At 58.7% G+C, this 20,287-nt stretch overlaps 1 protein-coding gene across 2 annotated transcripts; it reads left to right on the top strand.

Annotated features, from left to right (window-relative positions):
* The first annotated feature begins 710 nt into the window (after positions 1–710).
* On the top strand, positions 711–20,043 carry GRTP1 (growth hormone regulated TBC protein 1). 2 transcript variants are annotated; one of them, XM_042930647.1, is made up of 8 exons: positions 711–858; positions 1,111–1,262; positions 6,998–7,156; positions 9,362–9,486; positions 11,600–11,696; positions 16,396–16,568; positions 16,649–16,834; positions 18,835–20,043. In XM_042930647.1, the coding sequence occupies exons 1-8, from the start codon at positions 821–823 to the stop codon at positions 18,922–18,924; spliced, it is 1,020 nt and encodes a 339-aa protein (XP_042786581.1). In that variant the 5' UTR covers positions 711–820; the 3' UTR covers positions 18,925–20,043. The 2 variants fall into 2 exon arrangements, with proteins under 2 accessions (XP_042786581.1, XP_042786575.1); XM_042930641.1 differs by lacking the exon at positions 18,835–20,043 and adding an exon at positions 17,821–18,544.
* Positions 20,044–20,287: the final 244 nt, after the last annotated feature.

Below are 20,287 nucleotides of genomic sequence, written 5' to 3'. Positions count from 1 at the left end.
TGTGTGGGCGGCCCTGAGCTGTGAACCCCCAGTCACCCCAGATGACCATCCTGCAGGGTGGTGCACAGCCAGCCAGTTCCCGTGACCATGTGACCCCTGGCAGGGTGGGGGCTTTCCCAGGCAGTCAGGGCAGGACTGGAACCCGGGACCCCCTCCCCAGCCGGGGTTGGGGAGGCAGGAAGGAACAGGGCAGGTCCCCAGGTGGGTGCAGGGACTATAGGCTGTTCTCAGGTCTGAAGTGAAGACTGAAAAAAACAAGTGAAAAGTAAGACTTGCCCTTTTCCGGCACAAGGAAAATTAAAATAGGGCTCATAGGTCAGAGCTCTGACCTTCGGACCGGCCAGGCACTGAAGTTTGAAGGTATCTCAGGAGAACCTCAACTCTATCTCCCACCTTTGCTCAAAGCCCAGGAGGCCTGAACGGAGTGACCGGGAAATGCCGCCCACCCACCCAGCCAGCCTGGGGTGGGGGTGGGGTGGGGGGGCGGGGCGCACACCTTGCGCTCAGGACCGCCCCCCGTGGCCCCCTGATCCCGCCCCCAGCCTCCCATCCCGCACCCCTCCCTCCGGGCTTAACACCTCCCACGCTTCCAGCTCCAGCAGCGCCGGACACCGCCCTCAGCGGGGGCCGCGGGAGCAGGTGCAGCCCCGCCCCTCTCCCTCCCGCTGCTCATCCCTCGGGCCCCGCCCCCCGCCCCGCCTCCCGCGTCCGCGGCCCGGCGGAAGGACACGCGCTCCGGTCCAGGGAGGGGGACTCGTACCCCTCGGCGTGCACCCCGCGGTCCCCGCGCCCCCGGGCGCCCCCTCCCCGCCCTCCCAGCATGGAGCCTGCGGGGCGCCCCCGGGACCGGGTCCCCAGGTGGGCGCGTGGGGGCCAGGGCGCGCCTCGCCCAGCCTGGGGTGTGGAGTGCGGGATGGGGACCTGGGTTGTGGAGTGCGAGTGGGTGGGGAGCGGCGGGGAGGGCCGGGGCGCGCCCGCCACCCCCCGCGGGTCGGTCGCGGTTCCCGTCGCGTCGCCTCCCCCACGCGCGCACGCGGCCTCGTCCCCGCGGGGACCCAGTGCGCGCGCGAAACTTTATTTAGGGCTTACAGGTTCCTTTTCTTGTTGCAGGATCGATCCGTACGGGTTTGAAAGGCCCGAAGACTTTGATTATGCAGCTTATGAGGAGTTTTTTTCCGCCTACCTGGTGATACTCACTAGAAGAGCGATGAAATGGTCCAAACTTTTGAAGGGGGGCGGAGGTGTCCAGAAGAGCGGTACAGGTGGGTCGGAGGCCGCGGACCGGCCAGAGCTGGTTCTGAGGGGCGGGGTCTCCGTCCCTCCCCGCCCTGCCTCAGCGCGGAAGCCCCCTGCCCGGTGTCCTGCCCAGCCCAGCTCTCTCTGGGCCTGGCGCCTCCTCCAGGCCTGCCCTCCCTGGCGCTCTCCCTCCTGCGGGTCTGGGAGGGCAGGCTTCCACACCGCCACAGAAGCCGGCCCCTGCCCTGTCCCGCCTGTGTTGACCTCTGGCTGCTCGTCTGGTTTCTGGTGTGGTTTGCTTTCCTCTGGGAATCACATTCCCCTCCCTGCCCCAGCGTTGGCCTCACACTTGCTTCAACGTTTGTTGAATGAATGGAGTGTTTTCCCCAGGCCGCAGATAAGGAGACGGTGGGGACCTGCCGGAATGTGGTGAGGCCCTTGGGAGGTGTATGCTTCCGGGACTCAAGATAAGGCTAGGGCTTTCTGAGATAGGGCTTTGGTGACCAAGAACGGTGAGGGCGGAGGTCAGCGGCAGGGACAGAGCTGTGTGACCGGTAGCGGGGACGTAATGAGAGCGTTCTGGTCTTGGGCCCAGGGCTCCATCACATGACTGGGCAGAGAGAGGCCAGCTGTAAGAGTTTTTTGTTTTTTTTTTAAATTCACTTTTGAGAGAGAGAGAGAGACAGAGAGCTCGAGTTCAGGTGGGGTAAAGAGTCAGAAGAGAGAGAATCCCAAGCGTGCTGATGTGGGGCTGCATCCCACAATCCTGGGATGGTGACCTGAGCTGAAATTAAATGTTGGGTGGACGCTCGACTGACTGAGCCACCCAGGGGCTCCAGTAAAAGGTTTTTTTTTTTAATTTTTTTTTTCAATGTTTTTTATTTATTTTTGGGACAGAGAGAGACAGAGCATGAACGGGGGAGGGGCAGAGAGAGAGGGAAACACAGAATCGGAAACAGGCTCCAGGCTCCGAGCCATCAGCCCAGAGCCTGACGCGGGGCTCGAACTCACGGACCGCGAGATCGTGACCTGGCTGAAGTCGGACGCTTAACCGACTGCGCCACCCAGGCGCCCCTCCAGTAAAAGGGTTTTTAAGCAAGAGGGTGTGACAAGGTCAAGTTTTGCTTTTAAAGGGGTTGGTGAACTAAGGCCCAGAGCGGGCCCAGTACATAGTGCAGTTGCACAGGGTTGGTGGGGACAGGTTGATCTTGGGGGTGGGGCGCTCAGGGAGGTGGGAGAGAGGCTCTTTCTCAACTCTGGGCCCCACCACCCACCTGCCTCTCCCTTGACCAGGGGCCCTCCTCAGGGCTGTTACTGCTGGGGGAGTGTTCAGGAGCGACTCAGGTGAACTAGCAGTTCACACAGTCCGAAGGGCCGGGAGGGGCCTCAGGCTGGTCCCCTGTTGCCAGGCAGACCTTGGATGCCGCCAGCGCCCTGTGCGCTCCCTGCAGGGATCATCCCCCAGCGCCCATCCCTGCGTCGCCTCTGTTTCCATCGGCATGTCTGCCTTTATTCTCCTTTCTGTTTATTCTTAAGAGTTGACTGGTCTTTTGTTTTTAAAAAATACAAGTGTATAAAAGTAAAGCTAATTTGGATCCATGGTGAAAATCTGCATCACGTGAAGTACCAGGGGCTCTCCTCCTGGCCCAGCTGTTGGGTCAGGCAGAGGCCACTGCTGACAGCACCAGGCGTCTCCCACGCACGTGTGCAAATGTGGCGGCTGGCCCCGCAGGCCGGGAGTTGGCGGGAACGCGGGAGAAGCCTCCCGTGGCTGACCCTGGACCCGGAGGCTGGTAGCACGCAGTCACTGAGATGTGCGTGCGCCTCAGTGGCCCTGTCTGTGGTGTTACCATCTGGTTCTAGCCTTTTCCTGTCCTTCCCTTTGGAGGACCCTCAGCATCTCCGTCCTAAGCTGCACGTGGCGCCAAGTGTCTCTTTTCCGGCATCTGTTCTGTTCAGCGTGCAGAACCTTCCAGATGCTCGTCCTTCCTGTCTTTTCCAGTTGTATTCCCTGGTTCAAAGGTCTTATCTGGTTTCTGCTCCTACTTTCTTTGAGCACTGGTGTCTGTGAGCTCTAAGAATTTCAGTTTGGTTTACTGAAAGAATTCTCTTTTTGTTTTAACATTTCCTTGACTTACATAACAGACTGTGACTGCAGTAACGAGAGGGGCAAAACAGGTTTGGAAGCCAGAGTGTCAGCTTTTCGATGAGCCTCGGGCCTGGGGGAGGGCGGCCTGGTGTTCCCTCAGGAAACAGAGGCACAGGTCAGTCTGCAAGAGGTGTATGGTTCATAGGGTTCAGTGGCCCCGGGTGTCGTGGCTGGTGCTGGTGTGGTTTCGGGGCAGGACGGTCGAGGAGCCTGTCAGCACCTGTGCGGCTCTGTGGGAGTGGCTGTGTGGCACAGACAGGAGTGGACGAGTTATTCCAGAAATGAGAGTCCAGTTCTGCAGTCACACTCAGCTGACTGTCCTGCAGGGACCATGACATCCCAGGGGGGAAGGGCCTTGGTGGGCATCGTTCTGTGACCTCAGTGACGGGTCTTGTTGCTTCGTTGTCCTGTGTGGTTTTCTGTTTTGGGGGACTTTTTTCTGGACGCCTGCCTTCCTGTCACCAATAACACGGTCACCTCCTAATCTTGGCATCAGCACGTCTCCAGGTGGCCACCAGAACTCACTGGCCCGATTCTGCCACATGTGGACACAACCAGTGTTTCCTCTTTGTTTTCTTTTTTGTCCATAGCAAATACCCACCAGGAGCACGTGAGACAGGTCGATCCTTCTCCCGCAGCCTAGAAAAACGAATTCAGTCCTGCCCTGGCCCAGCCATTGCTCCAGCTCATGTCCCGTCTGAGGGCGGATGCTGAACTGCCTTCTGCAGGGTCTCAGCTCTTTCCTAGTAGCTGCAAATGTCAGCAGCATCTAAGTTAGAATTAAGTTGCAAACACATCTGTCCAAAGGCAAATACCAATAAATACAGGGATTTGCTTAACTTTGTTGGGACAGACAGTTGGAAGTGATTTGTCTGGGGTCCACCTTGTTTAAAGAGATGCCCCCCTCATCTTCCCAAGGTCAGGAATGCTGCCGGACAAGTCCTACCCTGAGGAAGGGGTCAGTGGCAACAGCCTTTGTCCCTGGAAGCTGTTGACACAGCTCAGCCTCCTCGGCCACCTGGATCTCAGGCCAGGGCCCCGTGCTTCACCCCTGTCTGACGAGGAAACTGAGGCCTCTGCCAGGCGGGGCCTGCGGGTCCCAGTAGAACCCAGTGTCCGACTCCAGTGAGGCGTTTAAGCATCTTACAGGTGCCTTTTTTTTCTATTTACAAATTTAATTTGTAGTGAAATACGCTCTTACTGGTTATACTTCTGTGAGTTCATGGGGAGGTTCGTGTCCCCTCAAGACTGAAACCAGCCCATGTCCTTAAACACTCGCTCCTGCTGCCCCTGTGGGCCCCGTGCGCTGCCTGGGCGCTGGGGCCTCTGAGAGTGTCCCGCCAGCGGGCCCCACGGCCCCAGGCCTGTGAGGCCGGCTCCCCCTGTGCCCTGATCTGGAGGATCCCGTCATTCTTCCCTCCTTGCTGAGGAACACCTCGCTCTCCGGGACCACGTTCGGCAGCTGCAGGACCTTTGAGCCGATGGTATAAACATCCGTGCAAACACCTGTGAGCACTGAGGCTTTCCTGAAGCAGGGTTGTGGGCTCGGAGCCGAGTGTGGGTCTCACCCCCCCACCCCCGTGGCCGAGCTCTGCCCGCGGTGACCCGGTTCCCTCGTGCCCTGCTGTGAGCCTTCCTCAGAAAGACTGTTCTGCCCCTTCTGCCCGCAAGACTTTCCTTTGCGATGCTGTTGAAACTCAGTCAGCTCTGCTCCTGTGGTTATTTCTGGAGTTTCCTTATGCTCCACTGCCTGCGAGTGGGGCCGGAGGTCGGAGGTGAGCCCCTGACTTGGCGGCTCCTCTGGTCCCCCTGGGGATTGTTGTGGTTCCAGGCGTCAGTTGTGCTGGAGGCAGCCTGGGGTCTGCGTGTCCCCCCTTTGCACGTCTTCAAGTTAGGCATCCCCGGCCGCGGACTGGCCCCTGGGGGTGGCCGCAGCATCTGCCTGGCTCCCTGCGGCCGGAGACCCCCGCCCGGCTCTGGCGGAAAGCGCGGCAGGCTGGAGGAAAGGCGGCCCCAGTGGCTAGTGTCCTTGGTTTGCGTGACCTCACCAGCGTGGGGACGCCCCAGAGGGTCTCTACTCCCTGTGGCTTACGCCCCGCATCCCGCACGCACCTGCTGGGCCTTTCCTGCCCTCATGCGCCCTCTGGAAGCTTCCGCTGAGGCCGCATCCGTGGTGGGTTAGCGCAGAGTGCGAGTTAGCGGAGCTTTATCGGTGCTTTCCGTGGCGACTCTTCCTGCCGCGGTTTTCTGTGATACGCAGCTGGCGCCACAGATGCTTTTCTCCTTGTAGCAGATCGTGGACTTTCTTTGATTGTATGGCCTTTTGTTTTTTCTTAAAATGCATTTTTTTAATGTTTGTTTATTTATTTTTTGAGACAGAGACAGAGCATGAGTAGAGGAGGGTAGAGAGAGAGAGGGAGGGAGACACAGAATCCAAAGTAGGCTCCAGGCTCTGAGCTGTCGGCACAGAGCCCGATGCGGGGCTCGAACTCACGAGCTGTGAGATCATGACCTGAGCTTAAGTCGGATGCTCAACCAACTGAGCCACCCAGGCACCCCTAATGCATTTCTTTTTTTAAAAATGGTATTGTGGGGCGCCTGGGGGGCTCTATTGGTTAAGCGTCCGACTTCAGCTCAGGTCGTGATCTCCCGGTTTGTGAGTTCAAGCCCTGCGTCGGGCTCTGTGCCGAGAGCTCGGAGCCTGGAGCCTGCTTTGGATTCTGTGTCTCCCTCTCTCTCTGCCCCTCCTCCACTCTTGCTCTGTCTCTGCCTCAAAAATAAAATAAACATTAAAAAAGAAAATAACAATGGTATTTGTAATGTAATATGGAAGTAAAATAATAAAGCTTTGAGTATTTCCTTCGATGAACGGTTTTGAGGGTTTAAACTGTTGCACCCCTGGCTTCCTGTAATTCACTTGAACATCATCTCACGAATCTTTGCTGTTTACCTGGGAAACGAGCGAGCAAGTTGTTACCTGAGGTACCTTGTGGTTCTTGGCTTCTTTTCCTACGTGTTTCTATGGTTGCTAGACAATCTATTTTCAGTAAAATATCCCTCCCAAAGGAAGTAGCTCTCCACTGACACAAGTCAAGTGCAGAACAGGACACAAACACCGGCCGCTGAGCCCCGCGCCAGGGGGTCACACAGGCTCCCAGACTGGGACCCTGCAGTCCCTTGTCACCTCCAGGGCTGGACCATGCACCAGCGCCTCTGTCCCTGCCCACAGCTCTCCCTCTGGCCCTCGCTTCTGCTTCCTGCCTCATGTCCCCTCACTTGGTGCAGCTTCTGTGCCTCTGGCCTTCTCCTGTGTGTGGAGCTTGTGGGGCCGCCCTGGGCTGCAGTGGCCCAGGGGCCCGGCCTGCTGCCTCCCACACGGTGTGCTGACGGTGAGGGAGGACGGGGGGCTGCCCCGTGCAGGAGAACGGTCTGCAAGGAGTGCACGCAGCCATCCGGGTGGGCATGTGTAAGGTTCTGCGTCTTCTCATGTTTGACATGGGAGAAGCCAGGCAAAAGCATTGAGGTCGCGCCCTTTGCTCTCGGGCTTTGCCAGGCTCTGACCCCAGGCCACACTGGTCTGTCCCTGACCGCAGCCCCTGCTTTCCGTTTCAGTGAAGCGCTATATCCGGAAAGGTGTCCCCCTGGAGCACCGGGCCCACGTCTGGATGGGGGTGAGCGGAGCCCAGGCCCGGATGGACCAGAACCCCGGCTATTACCACCGGCTACTGCAGGGAGAGTGCTGCGGCAGGCTGGAGGAGGCCATCCGGACAGGTGAGTCGCGGGTGGGCGCGGGGGCACGCAGCCCCCCAGGAGGGAACTTGCGCTGTTACAGATTGCCCACTGCTTTTAATTTGGAATTTTATTTTTCTTATGGGAAAATCAAACCTTGAGCATTCGTGAGGGGAGAGCAGTGTTTTTCACTGATTCGGCAAACACTAGACGCCAGCCAGCTGGGAAGGTCAGTATGGGCAGGGGCAAGGGCAGGGCCGGTTTCTGCAAGAAGACCTTGCTGCAGGCTCTGAGCCGGCAGTCGTGACCGGAGGGTAATCGCTGGGAGGGCTTTATGCTGATGGCAGCGCCCTGGGACTTAGGGACGCACGCGGGGATGTGTGGCTGGTGTTGAGCTCTGGGTGCCAACGGTGCCCCAGGAACTCTCAGTGACCACACAGGCTCACGAGCTCTTAGATGTTCCAAGTGCTCAAAACAAACGTTTAACCCTTATAAACTGAATAATTTAGATTCTTAGGAAGTGTGACTGATCGTCTGATTTTGCTTTTGAGACATACACCCTTAAATATAAAATAAGTTTTAAAGCCCAATTAACTGAGTGTGCTGAGAGGTGGGACTCCCTGGAGGCGGTGAGACTGGGGAGTGTCCCCAGCCTGGGGAGGGGGTCCCTTGCTGCGCAGAGGCCACACGTGTCAAGAAAAACAGAGTGTTGCTGTTGGTTTGAAAAATGAACTGAAAGGCTCTGTTTTAGTGCCGGTGTTTTTGGATAAAAATGTCTTATTGTGGTAAAACATGCATAATAGAATTTACTGTTCCACCTTCCCAAACCGAAACCCGTCCCCACGGAGTGTCAGCCTCTCCCCAGCCCCTGGCCCACCATCCTGTCGTGTCTGGCTCGCTTACCCTGGTAAGGGGCCCTGGAGGCACATCCACATGGCAACAGGCGTCAGAATGCTTCCTTTTCAGGGCCGGGTCCTGTTGGCTGTGCGGACAGACCCTGTTTTGTTGGTCTGTTCTGTTCTCCGCTGATGGGCGCTGGGGTCGCTGCCTCTGCTTTTGTGGGTTTGCTGTTACGAGCATGGCCACACGGAGATTTCTCTGAGTCCCTGCTTTCCAGTCTCTTGGCGTGTGCCCAGCAGTAGACCTGCTGGACCATCGTCGTTCTGTCTGTTTTCTTGAGGGGTCTGGAGAAATTGCTCTGCAGGGACAGCGCAGTGGAGCATTCATAGGGTGCGTGAGCAGACTGGACGTCCCTGTCCCACCCACCTCTGAGGTGGGAAGGAGGGGCTGTCCCAGGGAAAAATTTCAAAACATCTCCTAATCAAGGGTAAGAATAAGAATGGGCTTGGGACTGGTCACTCAGAGTCTCAATTAGTAAAAAAAAACAAACAAGAAAACCAAAACCAAAACACCACTAAACTCCTGGTGGATTCTAAGTTTTTGGGATATTTAGAATTCCAAGAAAAAAACGTTTTTGTAAACAAACACACAATGGCAAATAACGTCCTTTGAGGCACTAATACTTCCTGTTCTGCTTAGGTCAGTTCTTTTATAAGCAGAGGTGCGGCTCGGAGACCAGAGGGAGGCCCAGGAGCGCTGCCCGAAAGCCGTGTGGGGGCCGGGGGGCCTGCACACCGGGTCCGTTCCAGTCATCAGCCGTAGCCCAGCGGCAGACACACCACTAATCTAATCCAAGTGGGGTCACTAGGTCAGAAAAAAGAAGTACTTGTGTCATGCACCCACACCTCCCCCCTTCTGCCCGTGTGTGGGCTAGCTCACAGAGTCAGGGTCAGGTCCGCGGGAGGTTCCCACAGCGCCGGTGAGGAGGACGCAGGTTCTGATGAGCAGACAGTTTATTCACTTCTCAGTGTCTGGTTTTGCCGTTTGTCTCTGAGGGATTCTCAGGGTGTTCTGCCTTTCCACAACTGGAAAGATTTTCCAGTTTTGTGTTGCCTGTGGTCCTAGAGTTAACCTCCTGGCTGGGGGTGGGGGGTGTTGGGAGGGGGGTGCAGACAGGCTGCATGGCAGGGGCTGTGAGGAGAGGCGGGATACCCTCCTCTTCAGTCCTGACTCCCATCGCTGTGGCCTCAACCGTGGACGTGGCAGGGGCTTGTCCACAAAGGGCGACCAGGGTCGAAACTTTCGCTCACACCTGCCAGGTGGGGTTCGGGGCGCCCCCTGTGGTAGACATGAGGGTTACATCACAGGCTGGTCTTGGGTAATCCTGTGTTGTGAATTTCCCTGCAGATATGAACAGGACCTTCCCGGACAACGTGAAATTCCGGAAGAGCGCGGATCCCTGTTTACAAAAGACCCTGTACAACGTGCTGGTGGCCTATGGGCGCCACAACCAAGGTGTGGGGTACTGCCAGGTGAGCCCCCAAGGGAAGGTGACAGCGACCAGCAAGGATGCACTAACCCTGTTCACGGGCTCTCTAGTCATGGTGCCTGTGACTTTGACACATTCCCCAGGTAGAAAAGTGGTGAAACATATGCTTAATGACTTACTTTGATGTCAGAAAGGGGAGGCTGGGAAGGTAGGAGGTCACTTAAGTGACCCTAGGGCTGTAGGTACTGAATGAGTGACTAGCATCTGCTGGGCTCAGTGCAGGGCGTGTGTGGGGCGCTCCTCCCATGCTATTTCTGGGAGTCAGATCTTCCCCTGCGATTGAAGGGGACAGCCTGCGTCCTCACCTGCCAGTTCCTGTCACCTTGCGAGGACATGCACTGTCTGGGGTGTTGGGGAGGGAAAGACAAGGGCGTGTGGAGCCACAGAAGTGCCATTGGCGAGCCTGCAGGGGACGCGGGACGTCCCGCGTGGGCCTGAGGGGCTGGAGGCCTGCCAGCGTGCTGGCTGCTTGGGTGCCTGGAGTTCTGCTTCCCGCTTCGGTGCTCCTGCTTCTAGGGCTTCCCGAGGGTGCCGGGATCTGTGTGGGGACTTTGCAGCCCACCCTCTCAGGCGAGGCTCCAGGGGCTCGGCGGCTGGGCCGGGGGGCCGTGGCTGCAGCGACAAGAGGGGCAGAGCATCTTGCAAAGACAGCAGCAAAGTCGCAGGCCAGACAGGCTGTTTTCTCAGTGCCCTGGAGCCTGCCCGCGGTGCCAGGGGAGGAAGTCGGGATGGGTAACTGGCCGTCCTGGACGAGGACCGGCCTGTGGGAGCTGGGGAGGCTGGGCAGCCGAGAAACCGTCTTTATGTTATTCCACTCGCTGTTCTTGTAGGTTTTAAAAACAGCGTTAAAACAACCCTCACAACTTTAAGCGTGAGCGCGATGTGCAGCTCATAGTCCGTATCTGTGCACACGCGGCTGTGGGGACAAAGTCTGCAAGCTGAGTGTCAGGAATGGGGGTCTGTTCTCCGCGGTCGGAGGCGGGGTGTGGGCAGGCTGGCGCCCCCGCGGCTGAGGGGTGGTCTGTCCAGGCCCCGGCCGCTCGTGGTCTCTGGAGAGCCCTGGCGTGTGCCTGCCTCTTCACGTGGCCTCTCCCTGGGTGGCGTGTGTGACACTGGGTGACAGAGGCTGGATTTTCCCCGTTACTAGAGGAGGGCACATTTTAGAAAGCATCGGGAACAAGGAAGGAAGTGGAAGTTGTCTGGAGTGCAGTCACGCAGACACTGGCCCACTGTGAGTGAGCCCTGCGCCTGCAGCTCCCAGGTGCCTTGAGCCTCCCTGGCGGTCTCCCTCATAGAAACTGTCTGCAGCCCTGAGCGTCCCGCCACGCTCTCGCGGTTTTACAAAATACACTGTTGGCTTGGCGTCTGCTCCGATGCAGACTTGAGCACTCGTGTCTGTTGGAACACCTGCTTTAGAGGCTGGATGTAGGTGTCGTCTGGGCTGAAGGACGGTCTGAGTGGTGTGGTCTCGGGGATGGGGGTGGGGGGGAGGCCTGAGGGGGTCTGAGTGGTGTGGTTGGGGTGGGGTGGGCAAGGCCTGAGGGGGTTCTGAGTTGTGCGGTCGGGGGGTGGGGTTGTGAGGCCCGAGGGGGGGTCAGAGTGGTGTGGTCAGGGGGTTGGGGGGGATGAGGTCCAAGGGGGGTCCGAGTGGTGTGGTCGGGGGTGGGGGGGGGCTGAGGCCTGAGGGGGTCTGAGTGGTGTGGTTGGGCGGGGGTTGGGGTGGGCAAGGCCCGGGGGGGGGCGTCTGAGTCGTGTGGTTGGGCGGGGGTGGGTGCGAGGCCCGAGGGGGGTCCGAGTGGTGTGGTCGGGGGTGGGGGGGGCTGAGGCCTGAGGGGGGTCTGAGTGGTGTGGTAGGGGGGCCGAAGCCCCAGGAGGGTCTGAGTGTGGACTCCAGGGCCGTGACCCCGACAGCTTCTTCACATAGATTTGTGTTTCTGCTTTCTCGTGCTGTGTGTGTCACTTGGAAGGCAGATCTCGATCTTGCACCAGAAGGTCGTTCCGGAATTGCGTGGTTTTGGGGACAGCAAGGGACGAGCAGTGCGTCATAGCCACCGAAGGTGGCTTGAGGCGGCTCAGGACCCGTTTTCTTGTTTCAGGGAATGAACTTCATAGCAGGCTACCTGGTCCTCATAACCAAGAGCGAAGAGAAATCCTTTTGGCTGTTAGACGCACTCGTGGGAAGAATACTGCCTGGTGGGTTGAACACGCCTGTGACCGTTTGGGCCCTGGTTGCACTCTCTCTGCTCTGCAATTTAGCGTGAACTGTCTGTGTCGGGTGCTGGGCTTGGTCCCCAGGCTGCCCCATTGTGTGGAGGCTCGCAGGGCCCAGAATCAGTGAGAGGTCCACTCGGCTTCCTGTAGAGTTCAGAACAGTCCTAAGAGTGAGTCGTTATCAGCTGTAACTGTTATTGGGATGAGAATCATTCCTTCCAATTCATTGATTAATAAATAGCACCGGTTTTGGTAATGCAGTATGGACCCTGATCGCTTTGGGAAGAGAAGTGGCCAGAGCCGTCTTGGGTGGGAGAAGACCTGTGCCCTCCACAGCCGCGACGGTCGTGACCGGACCCAGCCTCGTGCTTGGCCTAAGGCGGGCATAGCTACACAGGGCATGTGCGGCCCGGGGAGTTCTCGTGACCACCGGACGGGTGAGCCCTGGTTCTCCCCTCCAGCATAAGTGCCCTCAAGTCGGGCTGGAACCGCCCTTACCACCCTGGAGAGCTGGCCCCAGCTCCGGGCACCCCGCAGTGACCACGGCAGGAGTCGGCTGTGATTTCTGCCTGGGAGCATACAGCATGTTTCCATGTCCCGAGTCTCGCCTCAGCACAGCAGTACCACACGGGCCCAACTACTGATCCATTTTACAGAATGGGGACTCCCACACTCCAGTGCCACTGTTCGCCATGGCACAGAGTGGACACGCCAGCAGCCCTCCTGGATAGGCCGCCTTCAAGGGACAGACCGTCCCCATGTGCGTGCCATCTCACCATCCCAGCTCTGCCTGGGGAGGCCTGAGCGGCAGGTGCAGGGAAATGGCGAGGAAGTGGCGGGGCGGGGGGTTGGTCAGGGGACCTTCTAGATGGAGCGATGGCTGAGCTGCGTCTGGAGACTGAATCATGATGTGTATTTGTACTGTGACCAAGTCACCTCCTTCCCACAAATACTCACTGAGACCTGTCACATCCCCGGGTTGCTCTGGGGCTTGGGAAGTTTCAGCGAATGAAGACACAGGCGGGAGGGGGCAGCAGCAGCCACGGCACAGCCTGAAACTGTCACAGAGGGGCTCTGGGCTGGCCCTGAAGGGCAGGTGACTGCACAGGCTTGTGTGTTAGCCCCTGAAATGTCCTTTCCCGTCCTCGTGACGTCCCGTCGGACGACATTGCAGTCAGGACTGAGGGGGCAGAGGCACTGCTGTGGGTCACTGGAAGCAAGCTGGCCCGGCACCAGCATCCTGCTCCCTAGTTTCTTTCCTCGTCACACAGAAGCAGGGGGTCCGGGAGGTGGCACACTAGTCACACACGCTGAGCCGTGCCGGCCTCCCCGCGGCACAGGCTTCCAGGACTGGTAAGTCGGAACAGAAGGAGTCAGAAAGACGAGCCGAGATGAAGGCTGGTTCTCTGGAAAAACTGACACAACAGACAGAGCCTGGCAGGACGGATACGTGGAAATGGAAAGGGTGCTGGAATTTGAAAATCTTTAGAGGTTTTTAAGAATCTCAAGAGAATACAAGTAAGACAAAGAGGCCAAGTGGAAAATTTTGAGAAAAATACTGCCTAACAAAGCTGATTTAGGAGAAAGTGGACCGTCTGAAATGGCAATACTGTCATCGAACCTTGAAGGTGTGGAGAATTTCTGCGCGCTTTACAAATCTTTCAGAAAACAGAAAAGGACACACTCATCCGCTCACGTTGTGGGGCTCGCGCCATGCGGCTGTCAGACAGATGTCATGGAAGCTCTCACATGCGCAGATCACACTTGCGGTGACATCAGCCGCTTGGACCTCGGTGGTTCTTTTATCTGAGGAGGGTTTATCTAGGGAACCAGGGAGGCCTGAAGGAATATTGGAGATTTAACGTCCTGTCCTGCCATTACAAGGAAACGGTATGGAGACCAGAGGTGAGAGTGCAGAAATCGATTGGTCTTCCGACCTATGAATCTGGGGGACTTGGGGCTTGAGGTATGTCGATCAGTAGGGAAAGATCGCCGTTTGCAACATCCTCTGTGACACCTGTGTACATGGAAAACCCTATTCCTACTCCAGGTGGATTCAAGACACGTGAAAAAGCGGAACTTTGACACTTAGAAAATGAGGTGAGAACAGCCTCGTGATTGCTGAGGAGGGGGGTAGGTCTTGAACAAAATTCAAAAAAATAGAAGAGACAAGATTGATAATTTTCGTTACGTTAAAATTAAAAACTGACTTTGAGATAAGGCCTTGCAAGGAAAGCAGAAAAGAGGTGGTGTCTGTGATCATGCAGCGCACGCGTGAAGGGTCCCTACCGCTCTGGGTAGGAGCGGCTCAGTAGGAAATAATAGGAGGCCTGTGTGGCTGAGAGTTGGGAAGACCGGCTGAGGTCTCCCACGAGCGAGAAGGTGCGGGGACACCTGTGACTAGGCCAGCAGAGTCTCCCCTGTTTCAGAACAGCTGACGTGGAAGGGAAGTCGTGTTCTGGAGCACCAGTACACGGTGTGTGCACGCCCTGAACTTGGCCTCCACATGCAGACCCCGCCTTTCCTCCACCCAGCCTGCCGGGCAGCCTCTCTCGGGTCAGGCCGCTGTCCTGAGCAGTCACCATTCGGACCAAGGCATCCAGGGAAAGGACGAGGGAACAGGCCTCCTGGGCCTGCGGAGACGCCGGTGAGGCCCCGGCGCCATCGGGCTTCAGGAACGGAGCGGGAGCGCCGTCTGGGATGTCGCATCGAGCAGAGCCCAGTGAATCAACACCCTGGCGTCCCGACAAGCTGGTGTGACCTGTTTCCCCTCCAAACACACCTCAAGACAGAAGGTGGTCCAAGGGAGGACCAAGGCACCTTCCGTGGGGGAGACTCAGGGGCCCTGGGAAGCAGAGCGAAGGTGTGAACACCGCTGGAGCTGCCGTGTGTCTCCCGTGTCCTCTTGACGACCTTGTCCCAGGGGGTCGCCCTACCTGTGGGCCGTATCTCACCGCCTGTGCCCTGTGCCTGTGGGGTGTGCTTTTGCCTTTGGGGGGCTGGGGAGCATCGGTTTTGGAATTAGATGGCACCCCCTTGGATCCCAGCTCTGGCAGCAGTAAGACGGGCTGGTTCTAAATCTGTGCCCCAGCCCGGCTCAGCCCTCCAATGTGCTGACGTGGCCAGGGCACTGTTTGCAGAAGGCTGCCGTCCCCGAGGCGAGGCCCCCGCCAGGCCTACTGAGGAGGCTCCTCGTCCTGTGCTTAGCCGAATGCTGGCCCGGAGGTGTGCTTCTGCTCAGACGGCCCAGAGGAGCGGGCCCCGGGCTCCGGGCTCCATCTGCCTTCGGCGTCAGGGCCGGATGTGGCCAGGAGGGTGAGGAGGTCAGGTCTCGGGGTTCCTGCCCTGGTGACCCCCAGGCCCTGGACAGTCAGGGTGTGAGCTGGTCGGGTCTATTTTTGGAAGGTGCTGTAAGCTGCTCTGGGGCCAGGAGTGAGGCCACCTTGCTGGGAGCTCAGCAAACCCTCTTACCGCCTGAAGGCTTAACCCCGGCTGCCCCAGGACGTCACTTGGAGAACTGGGTCGCTTGCAGGACACTCTGAACGGACTGCAGAGGCTCTTTGCTCCATCTCCTGGGGGGGCCAGGATGTTGCTCAATTTAAGAAGAGATGATAGATGCAAAATGAGGATATGAGCAGGAAAAACTTGTAAAATCCTTGGTGTTCTGTTTTTAAATTTTTTAATGTTTATTCATTTTTGAGAGACTACTTTAACAGCAAAAACTAAGCATTAAAGTCTATAATACGTGCCTTTAATGAGCAAAAAAGTTCTCTGGGAGGACACATGCGTTCGGAGAAGACACACTACGTCGTGCTGTCTGTCCGAGTGCGTGGTCCCAGCCAGTGGGGACCGCCAGCTGCCAGCCAGTGCCCAGGCCTGTGGGCGGGAGGAGCGGAGCGGCCGTGAAGTCACCTTGGTGGGCTGTGCTTTCTGTGCTCCTATGGTCTGGGGCCCCCAGGCCACGAACTCGGTTAAGGCATTTCTCCAACTTAAGCTATCAGGTCTCATTGTGATTTACAGGACGGCCCAGGCCTCTGGCTGCCTCTGTCCTCCTGCAGTCAGAGGGGTGGGGATGTCCAGCCCCTTCTAGAATGCCAGGAACTTGACCCTTCAGTGTGGAGAGAGGACGCGGACTGATTCCGAGAGCAAGGGCCCCGTCCTGTGCAGGTCACTGTCAGCACTGTCCCCGCACCTGTTCCTGTGTCCCGCGGCCCCTGCTTAGCCAGATGGCGTGTCCGTGCTGCCGGCCAGCCCTCAGCGAGGGCACCAGTGTGCTCACACTGACGAGCCCGTCCCCAGAGCTTTCTCATCTTCCCAGACCGAAGCTCCGCACCCCCAGCCCTGGGGCCCACGGTCCTACGTCCAGTCTGTGGGTGTGGTGGCTGCAGGGATCTCAGCCACACCGGTCCAGCGTCTGGCTTTGGTCCGCGCACCTCGTCCTGGGGGCTCACCCTTGCTTGTGGGGCTGAGGACAGTTCCACCCGCGTACACGGCACACTTTTGTCCCTTTGCCCGAGTGGACACTTGCTTGTGTCCCCCTCTCGGTGCCATGAGCGCAGCCGTGCAAACGCTTCCCGCCGGCGGATTCTCACCGGTGCACGGCGTGGCCTCGCTTTGGGAGCCGCCCTCTCCTCTGCTGGGAAGGGCGCTCAGCCACAGCCCTGCTCTCCTCGTGTGGCAGATTACTACAGCCCTGCCATGCTGGGCCTGAAGACAGACCAGGAGGTCCTGGGGGAGCTGGTGAGGACCAAGCTGCCAGCAGTGGCGGCCCTGATGGACAGGCACGGCGTCCTGTGGACCCTGGTCGTGTCGCGCTGGTTCATCTGCCTGTTCGTGGACGTCCTGCCCGTGGAGGTGAGCGTGGCATGTGCCTCGCGGGGACCAGGGCCGTGTGAGCCCCCAGCCGGTGACGCGCCATTTCTGTTTGTCCGCAGACGGTGCTCCGGATCTGGGACTGTCTGTTCAGCGAAGGCTCGAAGATTCTCTTTCGGGTGGCCCTGACCCTGATCAAGCACCACCAGGCCTTTATTTTGGAAGCCAGCAGTGTGGCGGACACCTGTGAGCGGTTCAAGGAGATCACCCGAGGCAGCTTTGTGACCGAGTGCCACACCTTCATGCAGGTGAGTGTCGGGGCTCTGCTCCCGGTGCAGCGGCCTGGCCAGGCGTGCTGGCGTCCCCAGCCTGCCTGTCCCCGTGTCCCCTCTGGGCCTCGCCCCCCCCCTGCTGGGACCCCCCCCTTGGGCCGGTCCAGGTTCACTGGGTCGGAATGCAGACCCATCTGACCCATTCCCCTGTAGCTAGCGTCTTTGGTCCCAGATGGCTCTCCGTGGCCCCAGTGGGGTCGCATGTGTCTGTTGTGTGTCCTGCCCCAAAGGGCAGCTCCCCGATGCCAGGGCCTCCGTGCTGGGTCCTGGACCTCGTGCAGGCTGTGTAGATGACTCTGGTGTGCTGAGCGAACAGAGCAGGAGCCGTACCGACAGGCCTTCTGCGGAGGCCGGGGGAGGCCGATTTCAGGTTCTGCTCGGCACCTGAACAGCCATCAGTGCAGGCAGGTGGCCCGGTTGTTCCCCCCGACCTCCCGGGAGGTAGCAAGCCCCCGGCTCTGCCATCAGGGGACAATCGGGTGATCTTCTGATGGCAGACTGCCCTGGAATCAGGACGCTGGCCAGAGTGCACCACTAAGGCTTTCTCCCACTGCGGGGACGTGGGAGCGCGGAGCGGGGTGGCTTTGGGAGCGGCCTGGGTGGAGGCGCGGAGAGGTCGGGGCCTCTGCCCTGGGGCATGGGGAATGAGGGGTCCTATTCCAGCCGGACTCCAGGCCACGGGATGACCAGTCGCCAGGGCCACACGCGCTCTCCGAGTGGCGGGCAGACGGGTGGACTGGCCATGCTCAGCAGCCTCAACAGAAGTGGTGACCGGCTGGGTACCGTCAGAAGCCTGCAGCTAACTCTTTGGAGCCCGTCCCACATGACACAACGCCTCGTCCAGAGAGGGCAGAGGGCAGGGTCGTGAGCCTGGGATTTGGACGAGGCCCCGCCTACCCCGTCTGGGCTGTGGCTGCTGGTGGCTCCTCCTGGGTGACACGGGGTTTTCTGTTCCCTGTTAGCGCATGGGCGGCGCGAGGTCTGGTGATGCGGCCGTCACCCCCGAGGGACCCAGTGCCTGCCCCTCTCCCACCCAGCAGCCACCGGTCTGCTTTCCGTCCGGGTTTGCCTTGTCTGCACGTGTCAGGTACACCAGTGAGTCCGCGTGTCGCTGTCTGGCTGCCTTCCCTCCGCGTGACGCTTTCAGCGCCGTCTGGTTCTGACTGGCATCGCGCACGCTGGTGGTCACACAGTAGGTGCTCAGTGCGAATGTTTCTAAAGCACCCCAGGAGGCCGAGTGGCTGCCGGTACCGCGAGCCACCGGAGGGAAGCACTGTGCGTCGTGGCCCTCTGACAGGAGCTGCTGGGGAGGCGGCCAGCGCGGGGACCTTCCCCAGCAATCTCTGCAAAGTTGAACACGTGTTTCTTCCCCGAGGCGCGGTACCTGCAGCCCATGCGCCCTCTAGAGAGAGTCCCGCACAAGAACATCTAGAATTTTCTGGAGAGTAAGCAGGGCTCACAGGACTTGACTGATTCCCCCTTCAGGACCGTAAACACTCTGCCCCGGCCTAGGTGCTGCATAACACGTACCTGTGGAAGAATTCCTCTAATTTCTTCAAAACAAAACAACACCTTTTTACTGCCAGCCTCACATCTGGCCTGGTTTGTAAATCGTGAATTTCTCAGCAGTAACTGTAGAAGTGATCGTTAAATTATTAGTATGCAGGAGAGATGTGATCGCATATACTCCCCCCCCCCCCCCCACCCCCAACCCCCGGGGGACGTCTTTCTCAGCGCGAAGCCCCTGTTCTCAGCAGACAACAGTCTGAGGCTCCACCGGCTTCCCACACTCCGGCCACTCACCGAGGGCCCTGACTGGCCTCGGAGCTGCCACAGGACCCCTCAGCTACAGCTCGGGGCCGCAGGAGAAGGGGCCGTGCAAGCCCTTCCCTTGGGGCAGCAGCGGGGGTATGGGGGGGACCATTGAGCTGAACACCTGTTGCTGGTTTTTTAAACAAATTCCCTTTGTGTTCCAGAAAATATTTTCAGAGCCTGGGAGCTTGTCCATGGCCACCATCACCAGGCTTCGCGAGAGCTGCAGGGCCAGGCTGCTGGTGCAGGGCTGACCAGGGCCCCTGTCTGCTGTCGCCCCCGAGGCTTCATTTCCAGAGCTGACGTTTCCTGCTGTTTGGTGCCGGAGTACTTGACGTCTGTACACTTCGTTGTGAATGTTTTTCAAGACCGATTTAAAATTACGTCCTCTGTAACTCAATTATGGGCTACGAAGTCATGGATTTCTAGAAATGTATTTTTACTTGAGATCTTAACCTATAAAATGTGAGATATGCATATTTAATAAAGCACGTGAACACCTCTGAGTTTGTGACCGTCAGCTCACCGGCTGATTGAAAATGAAGACCAAACCCGCAAACTGTCACTAGTGTTAACGCCAAATCCCTTTCTGTGCCACGGCATCTACGTGAGGTCTGTGCACACAGCATGTGATTTCTCTTTAGAAAGGTAATTTTTAAAAACTGATTTTTGAAATTATTGTATTACATAAAGCGGACAGAGGTGTGTAAGCTTTAGGGAATGGCAGAGTCTGACTTGGGCCCACGAGTGCTCACACAGCCACTGTCACCCTGGATCCCTGGAGGGAGAAGCCCCAGTGAGACCCCATCTTCCTAACCCTGACCCTGTCTCCCGGCCCTGACAGTGGGGCTGCTGCTGCCTGCTGAGAAATCCCACTGCCTGGGCAGGCTGAGCCCTGCATGGGGCAGGTGGGGGCCTAGAACAGTGTCACCTCTTGAACACCGTGGGCAGCGGCTGGTACCCCTCAAGGCGCCTGGGCAACTCCTTCTAGCCCAGCCGCGGAGGCGCCTCCCTTCCCCCATGGTCCCAGAGGGTGCTGGCCTGGGACCGAACTTCCCACACAGATGCTCTCATCAGGAGGAAGTGGTGGCATGGGCGGGTTGCCAGAGCTTGGGGAGTCCCCGAGCCTGCCCCCACAGGGCAGTCAAGTGCGGAGTCACTGGTGTGGGGGTGGCGGGTGCCCAGCGAGGCCGGACACACACCGGCCGTGGGGCCCCAAGCCGCGCTCCTTGGCCGGCAGCTCCAGGTGGGAGTGTCGGGGACACCCGGGCCCCAGGGCTCCCGGCAGGCAGGCTGGCTGGCTTCAACCTCACCAGCAAGGTGCACAGATCCCCGAAAGGCACAGGTCTTTGCTTAAAAAGCAAAGAGGACAATAAACCTGAGGCCCAGTTCGTGCTCTGAAAGCTCTGAGCGCCCTGCTGGCCGCCTGTGCTTTGCAGTGGGGCCACGAGGCTCCAGGTCAGTGCCCACAGGGGAGCCCCCACGGCCCTCCTCCCACTCGCGGGGGCTGTTTGGTCACCACTGAGGACCTACCTCCAGATACAACTCCTGTCAGTCCTCCAAGTTACCACCCAGACGACCTACCGCGACACCAGCTCTCTCAAACGCTGGGTGACA

Source organism: Panthera leo, chromosome A1, assembly GCF_018350215.1.
Source record: "Panthera leo isolate Ple1 chromosome A1, P.leo_Ple1_pat1.1, whole genome shotgun sequence".
Classification (NCBI taxonomy): domain Eukaryota; kingdom Metazoa; phylum Chordata; class Mammalia; order Carnivora; family Felidae; genus Panthera; species Panthera leo.
The sequence above is the reverse complement of the archived record's forward strand: the minus strand, read 5'-3'. Positions and strand labels throughout refer to the sequence as shown.

Coding starts and splice junctions, on each gene's coding strand:
- GRTP1 (XM_042930641.1), top strand. CDS start 821: ATGGAGCCTGCGGGGCGCCCCCGGGACCGGGTCCCCAG. Junction 859..1,110: donor CCCCGGGACCGGGTCCCCAG/GTGGGCGCGTGG, acceptor TTCTTGTTGCAG/GATCGATCCGTACGGGTTTG. Junction 16,569..16,648: donor TGGACGTCCTGCCCGTGGAG/GTGAGCGTGGCA, acceptor GTTTGTCCGCAG/ACGGTGCTCCGGATCTGGGA.